Below are 19,172 nucleotides of genomic sequence, written 5' to 3' on the forward strand. Positions count from 1 at the left end.
CTATCCTACATCTATCCTGCATGAGTTCTGTATTCAAATTCAGCAGAAACTCAAAATGTTTTCTCAGTTGATGAGTTACCAAACCATTCCTGAAAAAGATAAAGATATGTAAATATTGGTAGTTTCCAAACAATTTCTCCCCTCTTGGGATGGAGCAACAGCGCAGCAGCAAGCATACAGTAAAAAGTGGCAGTTCTGCGATAGCTACATCTGTATTTTTTGCAGTGTGACCAAAGCATTTGTACCAGGCGAAACCTTCTGAACACAAAGCCAATAAACACAGAAACAGGAGTCATGTTAATTAACGTACTGACAGCAACAGATACAGTGTGATCTCACCTCTATTTATATAGACACCTACTGTAACAGTCTGTCTGGCTTAGGTAAGGAAACCAAAACAACTGAAATAGGACTGCTTTCTTTTTCATAATATACTCTTCATCTAATAAGGTCTCGATTAATTTGTTCCATACAACTTCCCTGAGCAAACGGAGAACATACTACACAAATAGTTTGTACAAATAAAGTCCTTTTGTTTGGACTGATATATCATACAGTATATTGGAATGTACTGACATAAATGTGTGTCTTGCCACTCTCCCTATCTACAGGAATTTATATTCATACGTGAATAAGCATCGTAATGCGGCAGTGTTTCAGATCTGTAACAAGCACACATACATATTCATCACTTGACTCACATACAAGGTTGAAAGAGGTTATTGAGATACAGTATAAGTTTTTAAATGGCAGTTGAGAAGGCTTACAGTTATCAAAAGGTGTACAGTTTAAGTTAGCACCAGTTGTGGTTTTAAAGTTAAACAAACACAATACACCAACACTTGCTCAAAAGAGTTTAAACAAACAGCCACATAAATTGTTATATTGTAGCAACTCATTTTGGAGACAGACAAACATGTGGCTCTTTTTTGTTTCAGTGTAAATTACAAAAAGAAATGAAGACTTCATTTCCAAAAACACTATACATCCATTTTGGAAAAAAAACAAAAATCGTTACCTGATGTTCGTCATTCAATATTTCTAAAATATAGGGGATTCATTCTAGAAAAGTAGTATCCTTTTGTCAACCAAGAAGTTAAGTGACTATCCTTTAAAAAGCCCCATAATTGGTTTTATTTTTTTTGCTTTTTTCAAATTGTGGATTTCTCATTTTGGAATCAAACTCTTCAAATATTACCAATAAATCTATTTGCTAAAGACCCCATGAAACGATATCTTTACTTCCTTGACGTATTTCCTGTTGAAACAGGATGTAGGGGTGCGACATAACGCAGTGAATGATCATTCAAAAGTGTAAACCAATGGGATATCAGTCTGGGTGAGAAAGGCAGTTTTGTTTTATGGGAAAGGCGGAGGGGCGGGACTGTTCTTATTGGAATTTTTATTTACACCTACTGGTGCAGCATGAGGTCACCATTAAAGATACACTGATTTTGAGGAAGTAAAAGTAATGAGAGTTCATTTCATGGGGACTTTAGAAGATACTAAGTAGCATGATAGAGAGTTCTTGCCTTGGTAACAGAGTCTTCCCCTTCCTCCAAATGAAACGTATTCGCACATTTGTGTCACAGAGGGAAGGAAGGAAAGTTTGCGCTCTGACCTTTCAACATCGCTGCTGGCTGAACAGCCCAGGAGACGAATTGTCCTTTTGTCATCAACTATACAACGTCTAATGCCAGGTATTGTCCCACGTCTGTTCTCAAGCTTAGTGTTCCACACAGCGACACACTCCTGACCTCATACCGGCGTGGTCCTCCTGTTCACTCCGTCTTTCACGTCTTTCTGGAAGCAGTTGTGGACTTGTAAAAATCCAGAGTCCCTCTCCGGACTGTAGGGCCCCGCCGTCCCGCTTCCGCCCTTCATAGGGTCCCTACTGAGGGCGTACATGGATATATCCCCCATCGGCAGCCCCAACCCCATCCCTCCACCTGCTCCTCCTCCTCCTGCTGCACCTCCACCCATCTTCATCCCCACTGGAGAGGGCTCTCTGGACGGGTCGCTGGACCTGGAGCTGGACCGCGAGCGTCTCCGGCGGTAGCGGTAACTCGGGATGCGGGAGTACGGCGACGAGGACGAGGTGGTCTTGATGAAGTCGCGTCGGGCCCGGAAGCGCGTCTCTTTGCTCTTCTCGATGTAGATGTTGACGGCGAGGACGCCGACCGACTCGGCCACGATGAAGGAGAGGGCGCCGAAGTAGAAGGACCAGCCGTAGTTGTACTGGTTCTTCTTGTCCTCGTCTTTCTTGTCGCTGGGGTCGCCGGCGTTGCTGGAGATGTAGACGATGATGCCGATGATGTTGCTCAGGCCTGAGGAGGGGAGAGGTGGGGAAGGGGGGACGGAGGGAGAGGGGAAAAGACAGAAGAAGGCTGAATCTGTGTTTGTTTTGCAGTCTGGGTTGTCAGTCCAGTTGCATGTGTGTGTATCTGAAGTGCCTTGTCCTACCTGCGGCCACAAACAGGATGCCGGCACTGAGCAGGATGTTGTTCTTGCTGCTGTAGATGCGTCCCACCCCGACACACAGCCCCCCCAACAGCAGCAGAATGGTGCTGAGAATGGGGAAGAGGCTCGACGCTCGCACTATGCCTGTTCATACAGTGGGGAAAGATTTTAGATGAGGATGAGAGGGTGGGAACCTCCGCTTAGTGCAAATGATGAAATGCAATCCTTTAAATGAGTAAGATAGGGGCTGGGCACGTGTGGTATTCAGACTCAATAGTAATAGTGGTAGTTGTGGTGGTAGTAGTAGTAGTAGTAGCAGTAGTAATAGTAGTACTAGTACTAGTATTTAGTTAATTTGTCATACACACAAGGTGCCCAGCCCACATGGACTTACATGACACTACCAAGTAGTTACATGGGTGTACAATATCATAAAAAAAGAAAAACATTCAGCAAACTCAGATATCGCACAAACAAAATATCCTGCCTTTTTTCCCATGCTTTACAAATGAAGCGAGCAATATGGAAACTATAATAAAACATAATAATTTTCAAACAACAAACATTTTCATAATCATCTAGCAAAATATTTTTGCTATTCATTTTGCAATTAACAGTAGTTGTAGTAGAAATAGTAGTTTATAGTAGTAGTCGTAGAAGTGTGAGAAGTAGTAATAGTAGTAGTAGTAGAAGTGTTAGTAGTAGTAATTGTAGTACTGGTGGTAGCAGTAGTAGTAGTACTAGTGTTAGTAGTAGTATCATTATTATTATTAGTAGTAATAGTAATAATAGTAGTAGTGGTACTAGTAGTAATAGTAATTGTAGTTGTAGTAATAGTAGAAATAGTAGAAATAGTAGTGGTAGCAGTAATAGTAGTGTTGATGTTATTATTATTAGTGAGGTCATAGCTTAATTCAAATGCATGCTCAAATGTTTTGGCCAAGGAATAATATGTCCAGTAGTGTTATTATTAAAAAATATCTCATTTCTTTTAAAAACACTCCTTTAGAACAGTTGTATTACTGGGATCTGGTTAGCAGACAGCGCCATCCCTTCCATGCTAACCTACTGAGTGGAGGCTGGAGTACCAATAAAGATCAAGTACAGCTGTGATTTGCCGACAGTTGATCAGAAACCACACAATAAAAATGGATGGATTTTTTATAAATGTGATAACCTTAAGTCTACCAACACAGGTTTGACAACTGTAAATCCAGCCACTCAGTGACATTTTTAACAACGTCTTCTTTAAACTGCCATGATCGAATGTAAGATGAGCTTATTGCGTGGGTAAAGTCACACTGGAGACAACCCCTACTTACTCATCACCACAAAACACACTTCATCATCTCCATAGCTCCAATTACTGCCATGACATCAGGCTTTTATGGGGGAGGTATTGAGGAGTCATGACACATTAAGTACCCTCGTGATAACTCCATCACCGCTGAGGAAAAGGAGAAAAGGATTAAAGGTTGAAGCGTTTGAAGATGAGGAGGTTGCAGGGACTTACGTAAGATGTACTCGGAGCTGTCTGTATCGTAGTCGTTATCCTCGGGAAAATGATTGATCCGGAAACAGCTTCCTTTGTTGATACCTGTGGAGAAGCCAAATGCACACAGGGTGTAAATGTGATGGGTGGCAGCAGCCGTCTATACAGGGAATAAATGACAGCCGGGGTTAAATGGTGATGGAGACACAGTGTCTCCACGATGGAGCGTCCAGTGTCCATCCAATTAATCTCCACATGACTCTTATGATACTGAGGCAAATAATGTAGATATCTGGAGTCATTTTTTAGCGAAGGAGCGTCTAAACTCGGGCTGAACTGTCCTGTCTTCACCACTAACCATGTTGGAAACCATTTGAGGACAGGCTGCTCTGGATCTGAGGTTCTGAAGTTCTCAAGCCCTCAGGCACCTTCTATTCAAAGAACGAATCTCTTCACTGAGAAAATCTTCCTCTCCACTTTTAAGAGAATAAAACATTGGAGCATTATGAATATTGAAAGGTTAGACTTTGAGTTAAGAGTTGGAGGACTGATTTCGCCGCCTTGCCCTGTCATCTCTGACTTTGTTACTGTGCAAGTTGCTTTGGAGCAACGCTGCACACCTACCGGCAGATGAATCATTAAGCACGGAAATCATCTTTTTAAAATGATAATTACATGTCTAAACATGCAAACATGACTAAGCACAGCTTGGATTCTTACATTCACTGTTTAATGTACTGGGAAAAAATCGTTGAGCAACACATTTAATAAGAACAGTCTGAAACTGTGTGACAAAGTGGAAAATGTCTGAGCAGACCTGTGGCGCCATTTTCGCTGTCACATTTGCAACTGATCTGAGGGAGAAGAAAATACTAAATACTGCATGTTGAAGCTGCATAAGTTCAACTGTGCTGTTCCTTTGTTGAGGATGGTGAGGTCGATTACTATACTACTTCAGGTGGCAGAACAGGTTAAAAACAAACTGCAAACATTGAGACAAATCGGTTTTTAATGTGACAGTGAAAATTCAAGTTGAGAACCCGAGCCAAATAGTTCCCCCATTGCTGGTTTTCTCTTGATAACACATTGATAACACATTAGAATCACTGATCTGAAAAAGGTCAATTGAGTAGCCAATGTTATCAGTTATTCAATGCCAATCAATGATAAAGTTTATAACCCTGATAACTTTCTCCCTACTACCAGTGTCAAAGCCCTGTCCAAAATTTGTTTTGAATTTGTTTTAAAGAGTCCCTATGATAGAAATTCAGATTTCCCTCTGATCAAAGATGTGTTATGTAGACACTGTTAAAATTGTATGTCTTTGAGTGGTTAAATTTTAAATTATTGCCTTTTCAAAAACAAATCCATCCAATAATCTCAAGTTTCGCATCTCAACTGGACTTGGTCTTGAGTGGCTCACCTCAATAAACAGTTGCTAAAATCCTTCCATTCAGGCAGATTTGCTGAATTTGAACTGACACACCCTCTGCAATTGCACAGGTTTGCCTTATTTAAAGCTACGATATGAAAAACCTTTCTGACATTAAAATACCAATAAATAAATAGGATATTTGATACATTATCAGTCTGTGTGTGTCTGTGACCCTGTGCACATGCCTAAATGATGCTCGGGATGTTTGGGGACGCCATTTGCTGTGGGCGGGGCCTGTGGTGAGCTGGGTTGTGGCTATCAAGGCAACAAGACCTGTTCACAAACATGGTGAACATTAAATGTCACATTCCTTGCTGTCTGCATATTTAACACCTGTTGTGGGCTTTATGGATGCTGGTTACTTCAGCTTCAGGCTAGATGCCATTTCAAGGTAGACAGCTCATCAAGATGAGTGACAAGTGCTGGGTTGGCAACTTGACCAACTGAGGGGGAGGGGTGGGACTAACAATAGACCACCTGCCTAAAGGCAAACAGTTGCATTTTACAACTTTAAATCAGAGGTGCTGGTATTTTCGGCCAATCAGGGTCCAGTATTGTGACAGTTCTGCTTTCAAGTCTTCAAATACCCTTTTAACTAAAACTACATTTATTTCCAAAACATCTTAAAGAACATTATTCTCACCCTGAGCCATAGTATATGTGAAAACTGAATAGTATGGGAACTTTAACCCATAAGCCTCAGGTTGCCTGCCTTCCCAACATCATGCACTCGATTGTCTCCATTAGGACGATGTCACCACCGAAGTCTGTTACTGAAATTGCCTTGTGTCTTTTATTAATTTAATGGCCTTATGAGACAGAAATGAGAGCTCAGTTCATGACGTGTGCCCCTGATAAAAAGGAAATATGTCAAGGAGATGTGAGCTGAACAGAGGGAGTGAGAGTCGTCTTGGTGAATAACGGCCAAAGATAGCAGACTCACAAATTGCTCTTTTGAATCACTTTTTGAGAGAGTGATTTGATTTGAATTAAAATCTAAATTTAACAATGAACAGAATCCTAATTTCAAATGACAGCCCCTTTAGACAGGAATATGTGCATCTCTGGGAATTGGTGCTGTGCGTTCGTCCACAAACTCACAGATTCTCAAACTTGTTAATTTTTGAATACTTTAAAGTAATAGCCCATGAACGTCACAGTACTGGACACACTGTTTGATTGACGGGTGATCTCTGGGAAGAGCCGTGCAGAAACACCACAGCGACGAGCGCTGAGCAACAAAGTAAAAATAAAAATGAGGATCTCGCGGATTACCCCTTTAAGCACTCCAACCCGCCAAGTGAAACCCACATGAGCCACGCATTGTTTATCCAAATCAGTCAATGGCCAGCTGAGCCGCGATCGCACAGGCAACACACAGGCATGCGAGAGTGTGCCACAGCGCAGATTCATGTGAGTGGGCGGCATGTGTGTGCAGTCTGTACACATTATACTGTGAGTCAGTTAGCATGAGGTTTAGGCTGAGTCAGGGTTCGACAGTTTGTGGCCTTCCTGCCTTGCCAATGACCCTGAAGCTACTGTGAAACTGCTCTAGACTTTTATTGATTTTGGCGACACCTTTGGTAATAAGCGGCCATTGCTTTGGTGTTTTGCAATCAATGTAGGCACTGATCCAACATACTGTAATGATAAAGATACTCAATGTACTTCTCATATATTTATTCCAAACAAACTGCTGTTGTTGCTTCTGTAAACGTAAAATGCATCACTTTCTGTGTGCCTGAGGAAATTCTTGTATACTGGGACATTCTTTATAGTAAGTAGGTAACTTACTTACTTACTTACTTACATTCTTTATAGGTGAAAGAAATTGATACAACAAAATCGATGAAGAACTATTGGACAGCCCAAAGAGATTTGAGTCAGTTGATGGAGTCACACTTCCCATCTCTATTCCACAGTATTTGGGATAAAAAAAGAACCAGTAATGAAATATAATTCAAGTCACACACTTTATCATCATCATACTTTGTACAACTTAACAAGATGATTCTACCATGCTAATTTGTGGTAAAGACAGACTAACGGATCCACTTGTATCCACTGAACCTTGGAAAAAAGTCTCAGGTTCAGTAAACTGAGCAGGTTAAAAGATATGAATCAAAATGTTACAGGTTGAATAAATTGTCCTTCATAGTGTGTTTACAGGAAAATGTATTATGGGCTATTTTGAGTGACAATTTATCACCGGCATAATCATTTTATGAATTTTCTGGCCTGAGTCTCCTTGTAGGATAGTACAGAACATCATCAGCAAACAGCAAAATAAGTTATTTTTCCAACCCATGGACTTTTTAATGTCTTTTTTACTGATTCACTATATTGACATAATTTCATTTAAGCCATCAGTAAACATTTCCAATGTGTTTTTTGGGGTACAAAGTCTTCAAAGCATTTTTGAATGGGCAGTATAAGAGAGTGCCAAGAAAGAAAAAGAAGAAAAGGCAGAGAGAGAGAGAGAGAGAGTGATGGAAGAACTCTAATGACCCAGACTCAGTCCGTCTGCACAGATGCCAGAGCTTTGCCACCCATCCCTCCCTCCCTCCCTCCCTCCCTCCATCTCAACCTCACTCAATCTCTTTCAACTCTCATTCTCTTTTTCGCAACACCACTGTCCTGCCCTCATTCCCAATTAATCTCTCTCTCTCTCTCTCTCTCTCTCCAACTCTTTCCCTCTTCCCTTCTCTCTCAGCTTCCCTTTCCTTTGTTATCTACATACACGCTCTTTGTCTTAATAGTGGATGCACAATCAATGTGTAGCCTAATATACTGTGTGTGTGTGTGTGTGTGTGGGTGTGTGTGTATTGTTGGCATGTATGAGTATTTCAAGTTTGGTAGATCAGTGTAATCGCTTTTGCCTGACTGTCTCCTCCGTAAAAAGGTGTGAAGGGTGCAGAGAAGAAGAAAGCTCGAAAGAAAAAATGAGAGAAAAAAGTTTTTTTAGAAAGGATCAAACGAAAAAGTCATGAAATCAAGGTAAAAGAAAGGAAGTGTATCAATAAATAATGAACGAAAGAGCAATAAGTCAATCAGAGGAGCGACAGGGACCAAGATAGGAAGACAGAGAGAGAGAGAGAGAGAGAGAGAGAGAGAGAGAGACAGAGCGCTCAATAGGGGAGGGGGGGGGGGGTATCTCCCCAGAGCCCATCTGTCTGAGAGACCGGAGCCCATCTTTTATTACTCAGCATAGCTTCGCCATGGCAACCTCCCCCCGGCAACCCAGAATCACATTTCTAGCTCCGCTTCTCAGAGGACGCCTTTGACATCTTACTAATGCATTCACCGGGCTACCTCACACACACACACACACACACACTAACACTCCACACAATCATGCAACACATACACACACCTAAGCCAAACACAGGTGCACACCCACCATCCCAGACACACATACACACACACTCGCAAAATCTTAACAATCCACAGAAAATCACACAGTCACCATTAAAAAATACCAGTGTGAGATTTTGGCTTGACGGCAACTCCACAGGTTGTTTTCCTGTCCATTTGGAGTCGGGCAGGCCGTCTCTGTGAAACACGTCTTCCAGTTCCACTCCGCTGTGCTCGGATCAGATCAGAGGTGAGTTCTTAAGTGGGAGTTCTTGTTTCCTTTCAGCATGAGTGGCTGCGGAACATCGTCAGCTCTCCTTCCCTCTGTCTTTACGAGGCGCTATACGCTCACACAGGCTTCTGATTCACCTCACACCTCCTGCCAGAGACTACAGTGGGCTTTCTTCCAGCAGTCAGGGTCAGGGCGTCCTCGTTATTTATGTCGCTCTCTTTTCTCTAATGCAACTTTTTTCAGAAAGTGCGTCTTGTTTCTGGGAGACGTGGCTTCTAAACTGGACAATCCACTACTGTGAGTGTCCAAAACGCCATGAAAGAGACTGACCAGGTGAATCCAAGTGAAAGCTGTGATCCCTTACTCACTTCAATCATGAAGAGGAAATGTAGATAAAGTAGAGAAGTGCAAAAGAGGGTGCAACTCAATGTAAGGAAGGAGGACCTAGTATTTTATGCACTAAGTCTCATTTTGAACTAACTGCTTTTGACTGGGTGTCATGAACATTTTGACTTTGCCGAGGCCTTGGAAAGCCCTACTTGGCCCTGCTGTTGAAAGATGGTGAAAGGGTGTGGCAGTAGTGGCGATTGGTGAGATTAGTGTGTATGTGTGTGTGTGTGTGTGTGTGTGTGTGAGAGAGAGAGAGAGAGAAAGGGATGGAGAGAGAAATGAGAGAGAGAGAAGTGAGAGAAAGAAAGAGAGGGAGAGAGAGAAATGAGAGAGAGAAAGAAAGATAGAGGGAGAGAGAGAAGAGAGAGAGAAAAAGGGATGGAGAGAGAAATGAGAGAGAAAGAAAGAAAGAGAGAGGGGAGGAAGATAAATGAGAGAGAGAAAGAAAGAAATAGAGGGAGAGAGAGAGAAATGAGAGAGCGAGAGAAAGAAAGAAAGAGAGGGAGAGAGAGAAAAGAGAGGAGAGAGAAAGGGATGGAGAGAGAAATGAGAGAGAGAAATGAGAGAGAAAGAGAGAGAGAGAAATGAGAGAGAGAAAGAGAGGGAGAGAGAGAAAGAAAGAAATAGAGAGAGAAAGAGAGAGACTTTTCCTCTCAGTTTAAATTCCATAAGGGAACCGAACTAATATGAAAAGGGAGAGAGAGAGTATGGTGGGAAAAGAAAGACCAGTGTGCCGTCCATCTCATCTCATTATACTGTGAAGAGACTGAAGCAAGAGAGAGGGAAAGTTTATTTTGATGTATTTCTAATGTACCAATGGGTTTCTTATTACATTAGAGTAACAGCAACAGGGCAGAGCAACAGCGGAGCAACAGTATGGAGTGGCACTTCTATGACGCACACACACACACACTATCAGAGCTATTAACTTATTATTATTACTGCTAATGTCATGACAGGACACAAGTCAATGGATTTTTCCTTAATCTCAGATGCATCACTCACTAAGGACAAAGCTGGAAAAACTTCAGTCATGGCGTTCAAATGGTGAATAGGTCTAATACTTCCAAGTCAAGTTCTGATGATTATTCCCATTGGACAACGAATGCTCAAGATGGGTGTTTGGTTGGGGGCGGGGCAACATGAATAAATAATAACAATACAATTCATGATGATTGGCGTTTTGTGTGTGAAGTTGTCTTGCGCATGTGAACAAAATTATTTTTTCATGGGAACAAAACTCATTTGTGGCGGTGGAGGTTTCAGCACCAGCGGCAGTGGACAGCGACACATCAGGCAGGACTGAAATGAGCTGAACTATGAACTGGGTGAAGGTGTCAATGGTGAATATTTTCATGGATAATTATTTATTTATTTATTTATTTTTACAAATTTGGCTTCTTTCTAATGAAGGGCTCGAGCGCACTGGTGTGCAAACGTGTCCAAACCACAGCGAGCTGCTCTCTGCGCAGGCAGCCCAGCCCCATTCTGCACTGCTGTGTGTTGGTGAGGACATGGACACACAACACAAGAGTTGAAAACATGTCGACTACAACAGGATATCACGAGGCAATAAGTCATACTCTAGCAAAAAAAAACAAAAAATCTATTTCTAAAACTTATTTTCACCATGTTAAGCAAATTGACGGAAGGCGTTGCCAGGCAACCGCATCGCGTTAATGGGGAAATGAATGGGTCCTTAAATTATTACTGAGGTGGAACCGACATTTTCTCGCTCTTAAGACAAAATTCATAACATAAAACAATGGTCAGGTTCAACGTTTTGTCATGATCGAACAGCATATTTCGTCTTTTTAATGGCAAACTAAATAGTTCTCAAAAGAAACTGTCGTGAGCGTATCATTACGCACGCATTGCGCACAACAAGCAGCAGACATTCTTCTTTCTTCCAATCTCTCTTTAACAATACCATGCCTCTGTAACTTTTTCACAGGCAAATTCAATGCAGGTATAACTTCACAGAAAAAGAATAACAGAAATATGCCTGGGAACAATTTTGCGCCTTTGGGCAGCTTTGAATTCTCGGTGCATTGTCACGTTTTTTTTCCTCTCACGACAACCAAATGGGATACATATCGTTCATGTCTACGTGCTTTTTTCCACACCGAATACAGAGCGCTTCGGGTACTTTTGTTTTCACAGTGGGGTCCGGGGACCCTTTGGGGGTCCTTGAAGGGGTTCCAATGGGTCCCCAGCAAAAGGAGGAACAGTTTGTCACTTTTATTTCCCTCCCTATAAAGAAGGCGCAATGGCAGAATGTACCTCCCCACCTACAATACAGACACTTATTCTTATTAATTCTGTCATATCTAACAGAAAAAAGGGAAATCACTGGCACATCATTTTACAAAGTGATCCAGAGTCTAATGGAGTTAAAATTGAGAGAAAATTGATTTTTTTTGGAGTCCTTGTCATGAAAAAAGTTTGTCAACCCCCTTAAACTAACCAACAATAACTTTAACAGCCTATATATATATATATATATATATATATATTTTTTTTTTTTTACCTTCGATGCAGCAGATCCTCCACAGCCCGGAGTGCGTCAGGTCGCCTTTGACTTTCTTGCTTTGCATCTGGGTCTCGTCCGCGGTGACATTGGTGGCGTTGCACACGTACGCCCGCGAGTAAAGCCAGTAGTCGGTGCCGATGGCGATGGTCATGAGGCTGAAGGCGGCGAAGGCCCCCGCGATGGTCAGCAGAGTCTGAACCCCTCGGTCACACCACGCCATGGCGTCTCATAGTGTGTCGGAGCCTCCGCAGCGGGGTTTTGCGCACACACGGGCGAGGACAGCGACCGCACGCGTCAAAGGCACCCGACTCTCGCGTTTTCTTCCCACATCGTCCCCAAAAATCTAAAATCCGTTCACCGCTGGACGAGGAGCTCCTCTTCCATGCAAACTTCAGTCGGAGTTCAGTCCGAGTTGCCGAGCTGCGTACGGTTTCATCCCTTAAAGTTCATCGGGCATGCTTTCAATTCTGCTACAGGTGGGAATTTTAGAAACTTAGAAACGCATTCCTGGAAACAGCTTTTTTTTGCATTTAGAAGAAAGGGAATAATGTCAAGGAATAAGTCGATCACATAGCCACCGATTCGACTTGTCCACAGTCTACTTTTCTATATTAAACTGCATGGATTTGACAAAGGCTGCAGCATCGCTTATCCAGACCACACCTTCCTCGGCTGTAGCCAAGCCAATGGGAAACGGCAGAGGTTTTTTTTTCAGCAGCCTGGAGCAGCGGAGAAAACATAAGAGCCAACCTAACGTACAGTAATGTTGCGTAACACGAGAAGACACTTTCCACGAGAGAATTAAAAAAAAAAAATGTTTCTGCAGTTTCTCTATCATGTAGGATCATCAAACATACTCTCATACAACCCGAGCGGCCCCCAGTGTGCACACACACACACGCGCGCGCACACACACACACACTAGTTCATCAGTTCTAAAAATTTCCCATGGGTTCGACAAACTCAGGAAAAACACTGAAACCACCATTCACATAAAGCAGAGTGGGGATTAGATATATTAGATTTCCATGAAATGTTTCCATGGTTTCCATGAAAACTTGAACTTAACATCAGCTCTAAATTGAAAACATTGCGATTGAATATTTGTTAATACATAAATCAAAACCACTTTGAAGCTGGAGTAGTCTACTTGCAAAATCTCCCAACTCACAAAACAAGGAAACTAGGCACACAGAAACCCAGATATCAGCCTAACAAGCATTCGTTTTAGGGCAGAGCCTGTTACTTTAAGCCCTCGGCTATTTGCAGTTGGGGGTCTTTTCTGCGGAGGGATCTTCTCTTTCACACTGACACAGAGAGAGAGAGAGAGAGAGAGAGAGAGAGAGGCAACCACGGAGGGCCTGCAGGGTTTGGCCCGGGCTGCTGCTGTTTATACTGTCCCATCTCTTTGACTGGGAGCCCCTTCCTATGATCACAGCCTCTGAATCACTTCCTCCCTGCAAGGAGGGCCAAAAGAAAGTGAGAAGCGTGTGTGTGTGTGTGTGTGTGTGTATGTGTGAGGAAAGGGGGAATGGAGGAGGGCGGGAGAGGCTGCAGATCATGGGGCGAAAGAAGGGGGATAAAGAGGACAAGGAGATAACGTGAGGAAGAAAGGGGATGAGGAGATGAAGAGAGAGGATGGGGAGATGAAGAGAATAAGATAAAGAGGTGGGACCAAAGAAAGGGAGAGCGAAGGGCAGGGATGGACAGAGTGAGGCGGAGAGGGAGGCTGTAGAAGAGAGTCCTACAGAGTTTGATGGAAAGCAAGTGACAAGAGCATGTGGTGGGCAGGGCGAAAGGGAATGTTTCTGTGCAGCATGATTGTGCAAAGATGATCAAGGCTGGAACGCCTCCACTGGACTACATTCATTCTGAGGGAGGAGAATAGGGAAGTCACAGGAGGTGAGCAGACAGAAGGGGAGAGATGTGTCATTGTTGATATGCTCAAGGGGGAGCGCACCGGTTAGATCTCTCCTCGAATCTCTCCGTCTGAACTTTCATGGCGAGTTCTTAATAGATTGAGCAAGAAAGAGAGAAAGTGAGAGACAGATAGACAGAGAGCAGGAGCGCTATTGGGTCCACTTTAGAGACTGGTTTGGGCTAGTTTGAGTGAAGACTTATGTAGAAGCCTAGCTTATCCTTTATATATCCCTTATATAAAAAAAGTCACATGTGAAAACTCACATGTGAATTTCCCATTGACATTTTCACCTGTGAATTGTCTCATGAAATTAGGTTTTCACATGTGAAACAAATATTGGCATATCTAATGACAGGTGAAAATGTGAAAAAAAAAAAGAAAAACTTCATCTAGAAATTGAAATTTTTACATCTGAAGTAAAACCTGTCACATGAGTCAGAATACATTGTGATAAAACCAACATGTATCCAGAAAGCACATGTGCTTTGAATTCACATGTGGATTTTTTACATGTGTCTTTTTTGATTGGATAATACTGGTCTGGTGTAACTGGTGTAATCCTTGTCCACAAATCTTTAAAGAGTAGCCTAACTAAACCCCAAACCCAAATCTATGTAAATAAAAGCATGCTACTGAAATTGCCATCTGCTATTGGCTGATCTTTGGTGCCAGGTGATGTCACATCTATAGAGTACAACAGGTGGTGACATCACCTGGAACCAAAGATCAGCCAATAGCAGATGGCAATTTCACTGCATGCTTTTTACCATTAGATGTCAGGCTTTACACAGATTTGGGTTTGGGGTTTAGTTACTCTTTAACTCCCTGAGTAAAATAGTAGAGGGTGTGGCTACAAATCCACAGCACCCAACTGACCCAGTGTGTACCTTGGCTTTCCAGCTGTCTACCCTGCCCCACCTCACCCTTGGTCAGTGCATCTAAGCTTCTTGCTTTCATGTGGCTCTTATGGTTTTGCTGCCAAGTTTACTGTCCTTGGGAAAGGCTATTTCTACATCCTGACAAGATCTGTCTGAGCACTGCTATTTCTAAGCACAGAGGACATGTGGGCTTTTCACCTAGCCACTGGTTGAAGTTTTTGGGGTGATGTGGAAGTACATAGGGTGCACCGATAATGAGCCTAATTCTCAACGTCTCCATTCCAAAGTTCTTTCTCTTCCTCTCTACACTTTCCAGTTCATCCATTGTCCCTGCTCAACATGAGAAACTGCTTTGGGACAGCTTGCCATTTCCTCCTGGTGATGTATTTGCTCCGCTGCCAGCTTCCTCTTTTCTAATGGCGTTGCTTTGTTCCATGCAAGTTTGCTTGCGCCAAGATCAACTCCTCCATGGCCCCGCTGAACTTGCCCTACAAATATCACTGTGTCTAGTGTCTTTAGATTGATTTCCACCTAGTAGACTAGACTTACTGAATCATTACATCACATCCAGCCTACCCAGTGAAAGGGACTGATGTTGTGCGGCTGCCTGGGAGAGAGATCAAGTAAGGTGTCGGGGCTATTCAGACAGGAAATTGGAGGCCCCATCAAGGACGTAATTGGTTGTTTCTTTTGAAATGATTTCGTCTAAGTCCGAGCTGATTTTTGGCAAGACTGTCGGGTAAAGCACAAAGCCTTTGGATCTTGTTTCCTTTGGACAAAATTGTGAAATGCAGATGGAGAAAGAGGGACCAAGTAAGACAGGGAGGAAGGGTTGAAAGAGAAGAAAATTGAGGAATTGGATTGGATATACAAATGAGATGGGAGGTAGTGGATAGAGGTATACCAGCCAAGATATGGTGTGTGTGTTGTTCAAGTTCAGCTAAGATTCAAAGGAAATGATTTTAGGCATCTGGAGTGCTGACAGACAAACATCTAAGAGAGAGAGAGTGAGAGAGCGAGAGTGAGAGTGCGAACATTTAGATTGAGTCACTAATACTATTTTTCCGAGCCGACTCTTAGAAACTTTGTGTATGTTTGTCATGCACATTAACTGTATGGCAGAATGATTTGTGTTTTAACAGACCTACTGTATGTAACGGTTGGAACTCAAATACTCCAACTATGTCCAAATCTCTACACCCTCAGTGTGCAGCAGGTGGTTCACGATAGTTCAAGTTCACAATATGATATTGCTACAACAACAATAATTTGGTATTTTTATACAGTTCAAAGTAGAGAGAGACAGGAAAGACTGGGAGAGAGAGGGTGAGAGCCCTTGTGACCAAGGTCCTGGGCTGGATTCTAACCCAAAAACAAGAAGAGAAACGGTTGCTTAATATTTGCTTTATAATGTGCAATTTCATTCATAGACCAGAAACCAGAATACCACATTTAGGAGTCCATTTTGAGCAGCCACCACTCTGATAAAGTAATTGCAGCCTCTTGCGATTTGGAAATTGAAGGAGTTTGTGCTGCGATTTTTGATTTTTTTTTTTTTATTATTGTGCAGCCCTACTATTTACTCAATTGACAGTTCCCTCGGTGGAGCTGCTCAACAGCGAACAGCAGAAGACTGTGTTTGTACTGGGCAGCTCCCAGGTGCGAATGTGTGTAACTGTATGAATATGAAGCAGGGTTCTGCTGAAAAAGAGCATGCATGCTCATAAAAAACCCTCCCCTTGGTAAGTAAAGGTTAAAAGAAATGCTTGTTCACAAAATTATGATCAATATCAAATCTCTATGCTGTGATGACCCTGTGCGCTTGCTTTTGTTTCTGGTGTTAGTTGGGGGTAAGAGGAAGTGAAAAGACATGGCTGCTGCTGGCTGCAATCGCCGACCGAGACGCTGTGTGTCTAGACAGCGCCTGGAGCAGAAGAGAGAGATAAAGAGCATATGAGATTGGGCTAAAAGAGAGCAAACACAGACTCAGCCCTCAGGCTGAACTGTCAAAGACAGGCAGAGAGGGAGAGAGAGAGGGAGATAGAGATAGATAGATAGATAGAGAGAGAGAGAGAGAGAGAGAGAAGGAGGAAAAACAGACAGTTTCAAGGCCCTTGGTGTTCCCCTGGTGGTTTCAAGACCCTTGGTGTTCTCCTGGTGGTTTCGAGGCCCTTGGTGTTCTCTTGGTGGTTTCAAGGTCCTTGGTGTTCTCTTGGTGGTTTCAAGGTCCTTGGCATTCTCCTGGTGGTTTCAAGACCCTTGGTGTTCTCCTGGTGGTTTCAAGGCCCTTGGTGGTCTCTTGTTGGTTTCAAGGCCATTGGTGTTCTTGTGGTTTCAAGGCCATTGGTGGTCTCCTTGTGGTTTCAAGGCCCTTGGTGGTCTCTTGTTGGTTTCAAGGCCATTGGTGTTCTTGTGGTTTCAAGGCCATTGGTGGTCTCCTTGTGGTTTCAAGGCCATTGGTGTTCCCCCTGTGGTGTCAAGGCCCTTGGTGTTCTCTTAATGGTTTCAAGTACCTTGGTGTTCTCCTGGTGGTTTCAAGGCCCTTGGTGTTCCCTTGGTGGTTTTGAGGCCCTTGGTGTTCTCTTGGTGGTTTCAAGGTCCTTGGCGTTCTCCTGGTGGTTTCAAGGTCCTTGGTGTTCTCCTGATATTTTCAAGGCCCTTGGTATTCTCCTGGTAGTTTCAAGGCCCTTGGTGTTCTCCTGTTGTTTCAAGGCCCTTGGTGTTCCCTTGGTGGTTTCGAGGCCCTTGGTGTTCTCTTGGTGGTTTCAAGGTCCTTGGTGTTCTCCTGGTGAAACCACCAAGAGAACACCAAGGGTCCTTGGTGTTCTCCTGATATTTTCAAGGCCCTTGATATTCTCCTGGTAGTTTCAAGGCCCTTGGTGTTCTCCTGTTGTTTCAAGGCCCTTGGTGTTCCCTTGGTGGTTTCGAGGCCCTTGGCATTCTCCTGGTGGTTTCAAGACCCTTGGTGTTCTCCTGGTGGTTTCAAGGCCCTTGGTGGTCTCTTGTTGGTTTCAAGGCCATTGGTGTTCTTGTGGTTTCAAGGCCATTGGTGGTCTCCTTGTGGTTTCAAGGCCATTGGTGTTCCCCCTGTGGTGTCAAGGCCCTTGGTGTTCTCTTAATGGTTTCAAGTACCTTGGTGTTCTCCTGGTGGTTTCAATGCCCTTGGTGTTCCCTTGGTGGTTTTGAGGCCCTTGGTGTTCTCTTGGTGGTTTCAAGGTCCTTGGCGTTCTCCTGGTGGTTTCAAGGTCCTTGGTGTTCTCCTGATATTTTCAAGGCCCTTGGTATTCTCCTGGTAGTTTCAAGGCCCTTGGTGTTCTCCTGTTGTTTCAAGGCCCTTGGTGTTCCCTTGGTGGTTTCAAGGTCCTTGGTGTTCTCCTGGTGGTTTCAAGGTCCTTGGTGTTCTCCTGATATTTTCAAGGCCCTTGGTATTCTCCTGGTGGTTTTAAGGCCCTTGGTGTTCTCCTGTTGTTTCAAGGCCCTTGGTGTTCCCTTGGTGGTTTCGAGGCCCTTGGTGTTCTCTTGGTGGTTTCAAGGTCCGTGGTGTTCTCCTGGTGGTTTCAAGGCCCCTGGTCTTCTCTTAATGGTTTCAAGGCCCTTGGTGGTCTCTTAATGGTTTCAAGGCCCTTGGTGGTCTCTTGTTGGTTTCAAGGCCATTGGTGTTCTCCTTGTGGTTTCAAGGCCATTGGTGGTCTCCTTGTGGTTTCAAGGCCATTGGTGTTCCCCCTGTGGTGTCAAGGCCCTTGGTGTTCTCTTAATGGTTTCAAGTACCTTGGTGTTCTCTTGGTGGTTTCAAGGCCATTGGTGTTCTCTTGGTGGTTTCAAGGCCCTTGGTGTTCCCTTGGTGGTTTCAAGGCCCTTGGTGTTCTCCTGGGCCCTGGACCATCTGCCCCATGCCCCATAAAGTCACTGACGTTTCAAAATGCTGCAAGTTTGGCTCGGGTCAGTAGCAGCATGTGAACTAGTTCCACGCTGTGGGTGGTTTTGAGAGTTTGGGAAGGGGTGCATGTTGGAGGGCTGATCTTCAAAGGCTTCAAGTTTCTAGTCCCTTGAGTCCAATCAGGCTTTGAATCTGGCTGCACTACATCAGTGATTAAAAGAAGGATGTTCTCTGTGAATATTTCAGGAACCCAAGCTGTTATATCTTGTAATAAAGTTGCTTTTTGATAATTGATTTGCCAATGGTGTGTATTTTGCTTCAAAGGCAGGTAAAAACAAGCAAGCAATTAAATGCGTGGACATGCACACTTGTAAACATATAGACATATGCACATGCACATGCACACGCGCGCGCACACACACACACACACACACATTTCATTAAATGACTGGGTTTAACAAAGAACATGTTTTAAAGGAAACTGCTTATTTCTTATTGACAGCAACATTGAGGTGTGTTTACCTCTCCATCTTACCTGTCTGCTCTCTTCATTTCCATGTAACAGGAGCAAATGAAGTATAACACAGCGTTCCCTGTGGG

The 19,172-nt window shown here is 43.4% G+C and overlaps 1 protein-coding gene across 1 annotated transcript; it reads right to left on the reverse strand.

Annotated features, from left to right (window-relative positions):
- Positions 1 to 1,758: 1,758 nt before the first annotated feature.
- Positions 1,759 to 12,116, reverse strand: LOC139665089 (voltage-dependent calcium channel gamma-4 subunit-like). The gene is made up of 4 exons (XM_071544054.1): positions 11,894 to 12,116; positions 3,974 to 4,057; positions 2,464 to 2,604; positions 1,759 to 2,327 (listed from the first exon to the last, which is right to left on the reverse strand). The coding sequence occupies exons 1-4, from the start codon at positions 12,114 to 12,116 to the stop codon at positions 1,759 to 1,761; spliced, it is 1,017 nt and encodes a 338-aa protein (XP_071400155.1).
- Positions 12,117 to 19,172: the final 7,056 nt, after the last annotated feature.

This window comes from Centroberyx affinis, unplaced genomic scaffold (genome assembly GCF_046629955.1).
Source record: "Centroberyx affinis isolate AG114_WGS23_722 - 3 ecotype Tasmania unplaced genomic scaffold, CSIRO-AGI_Caff_v1 ptg004441l_1, whole genome shotgun sequence".
Lineage (NCBI taxonomy): Eukaryota > Metazoa > Chordata > Actinopteri > Beryciformes > Berycidae > Centroberyx > Centroberyx affinis.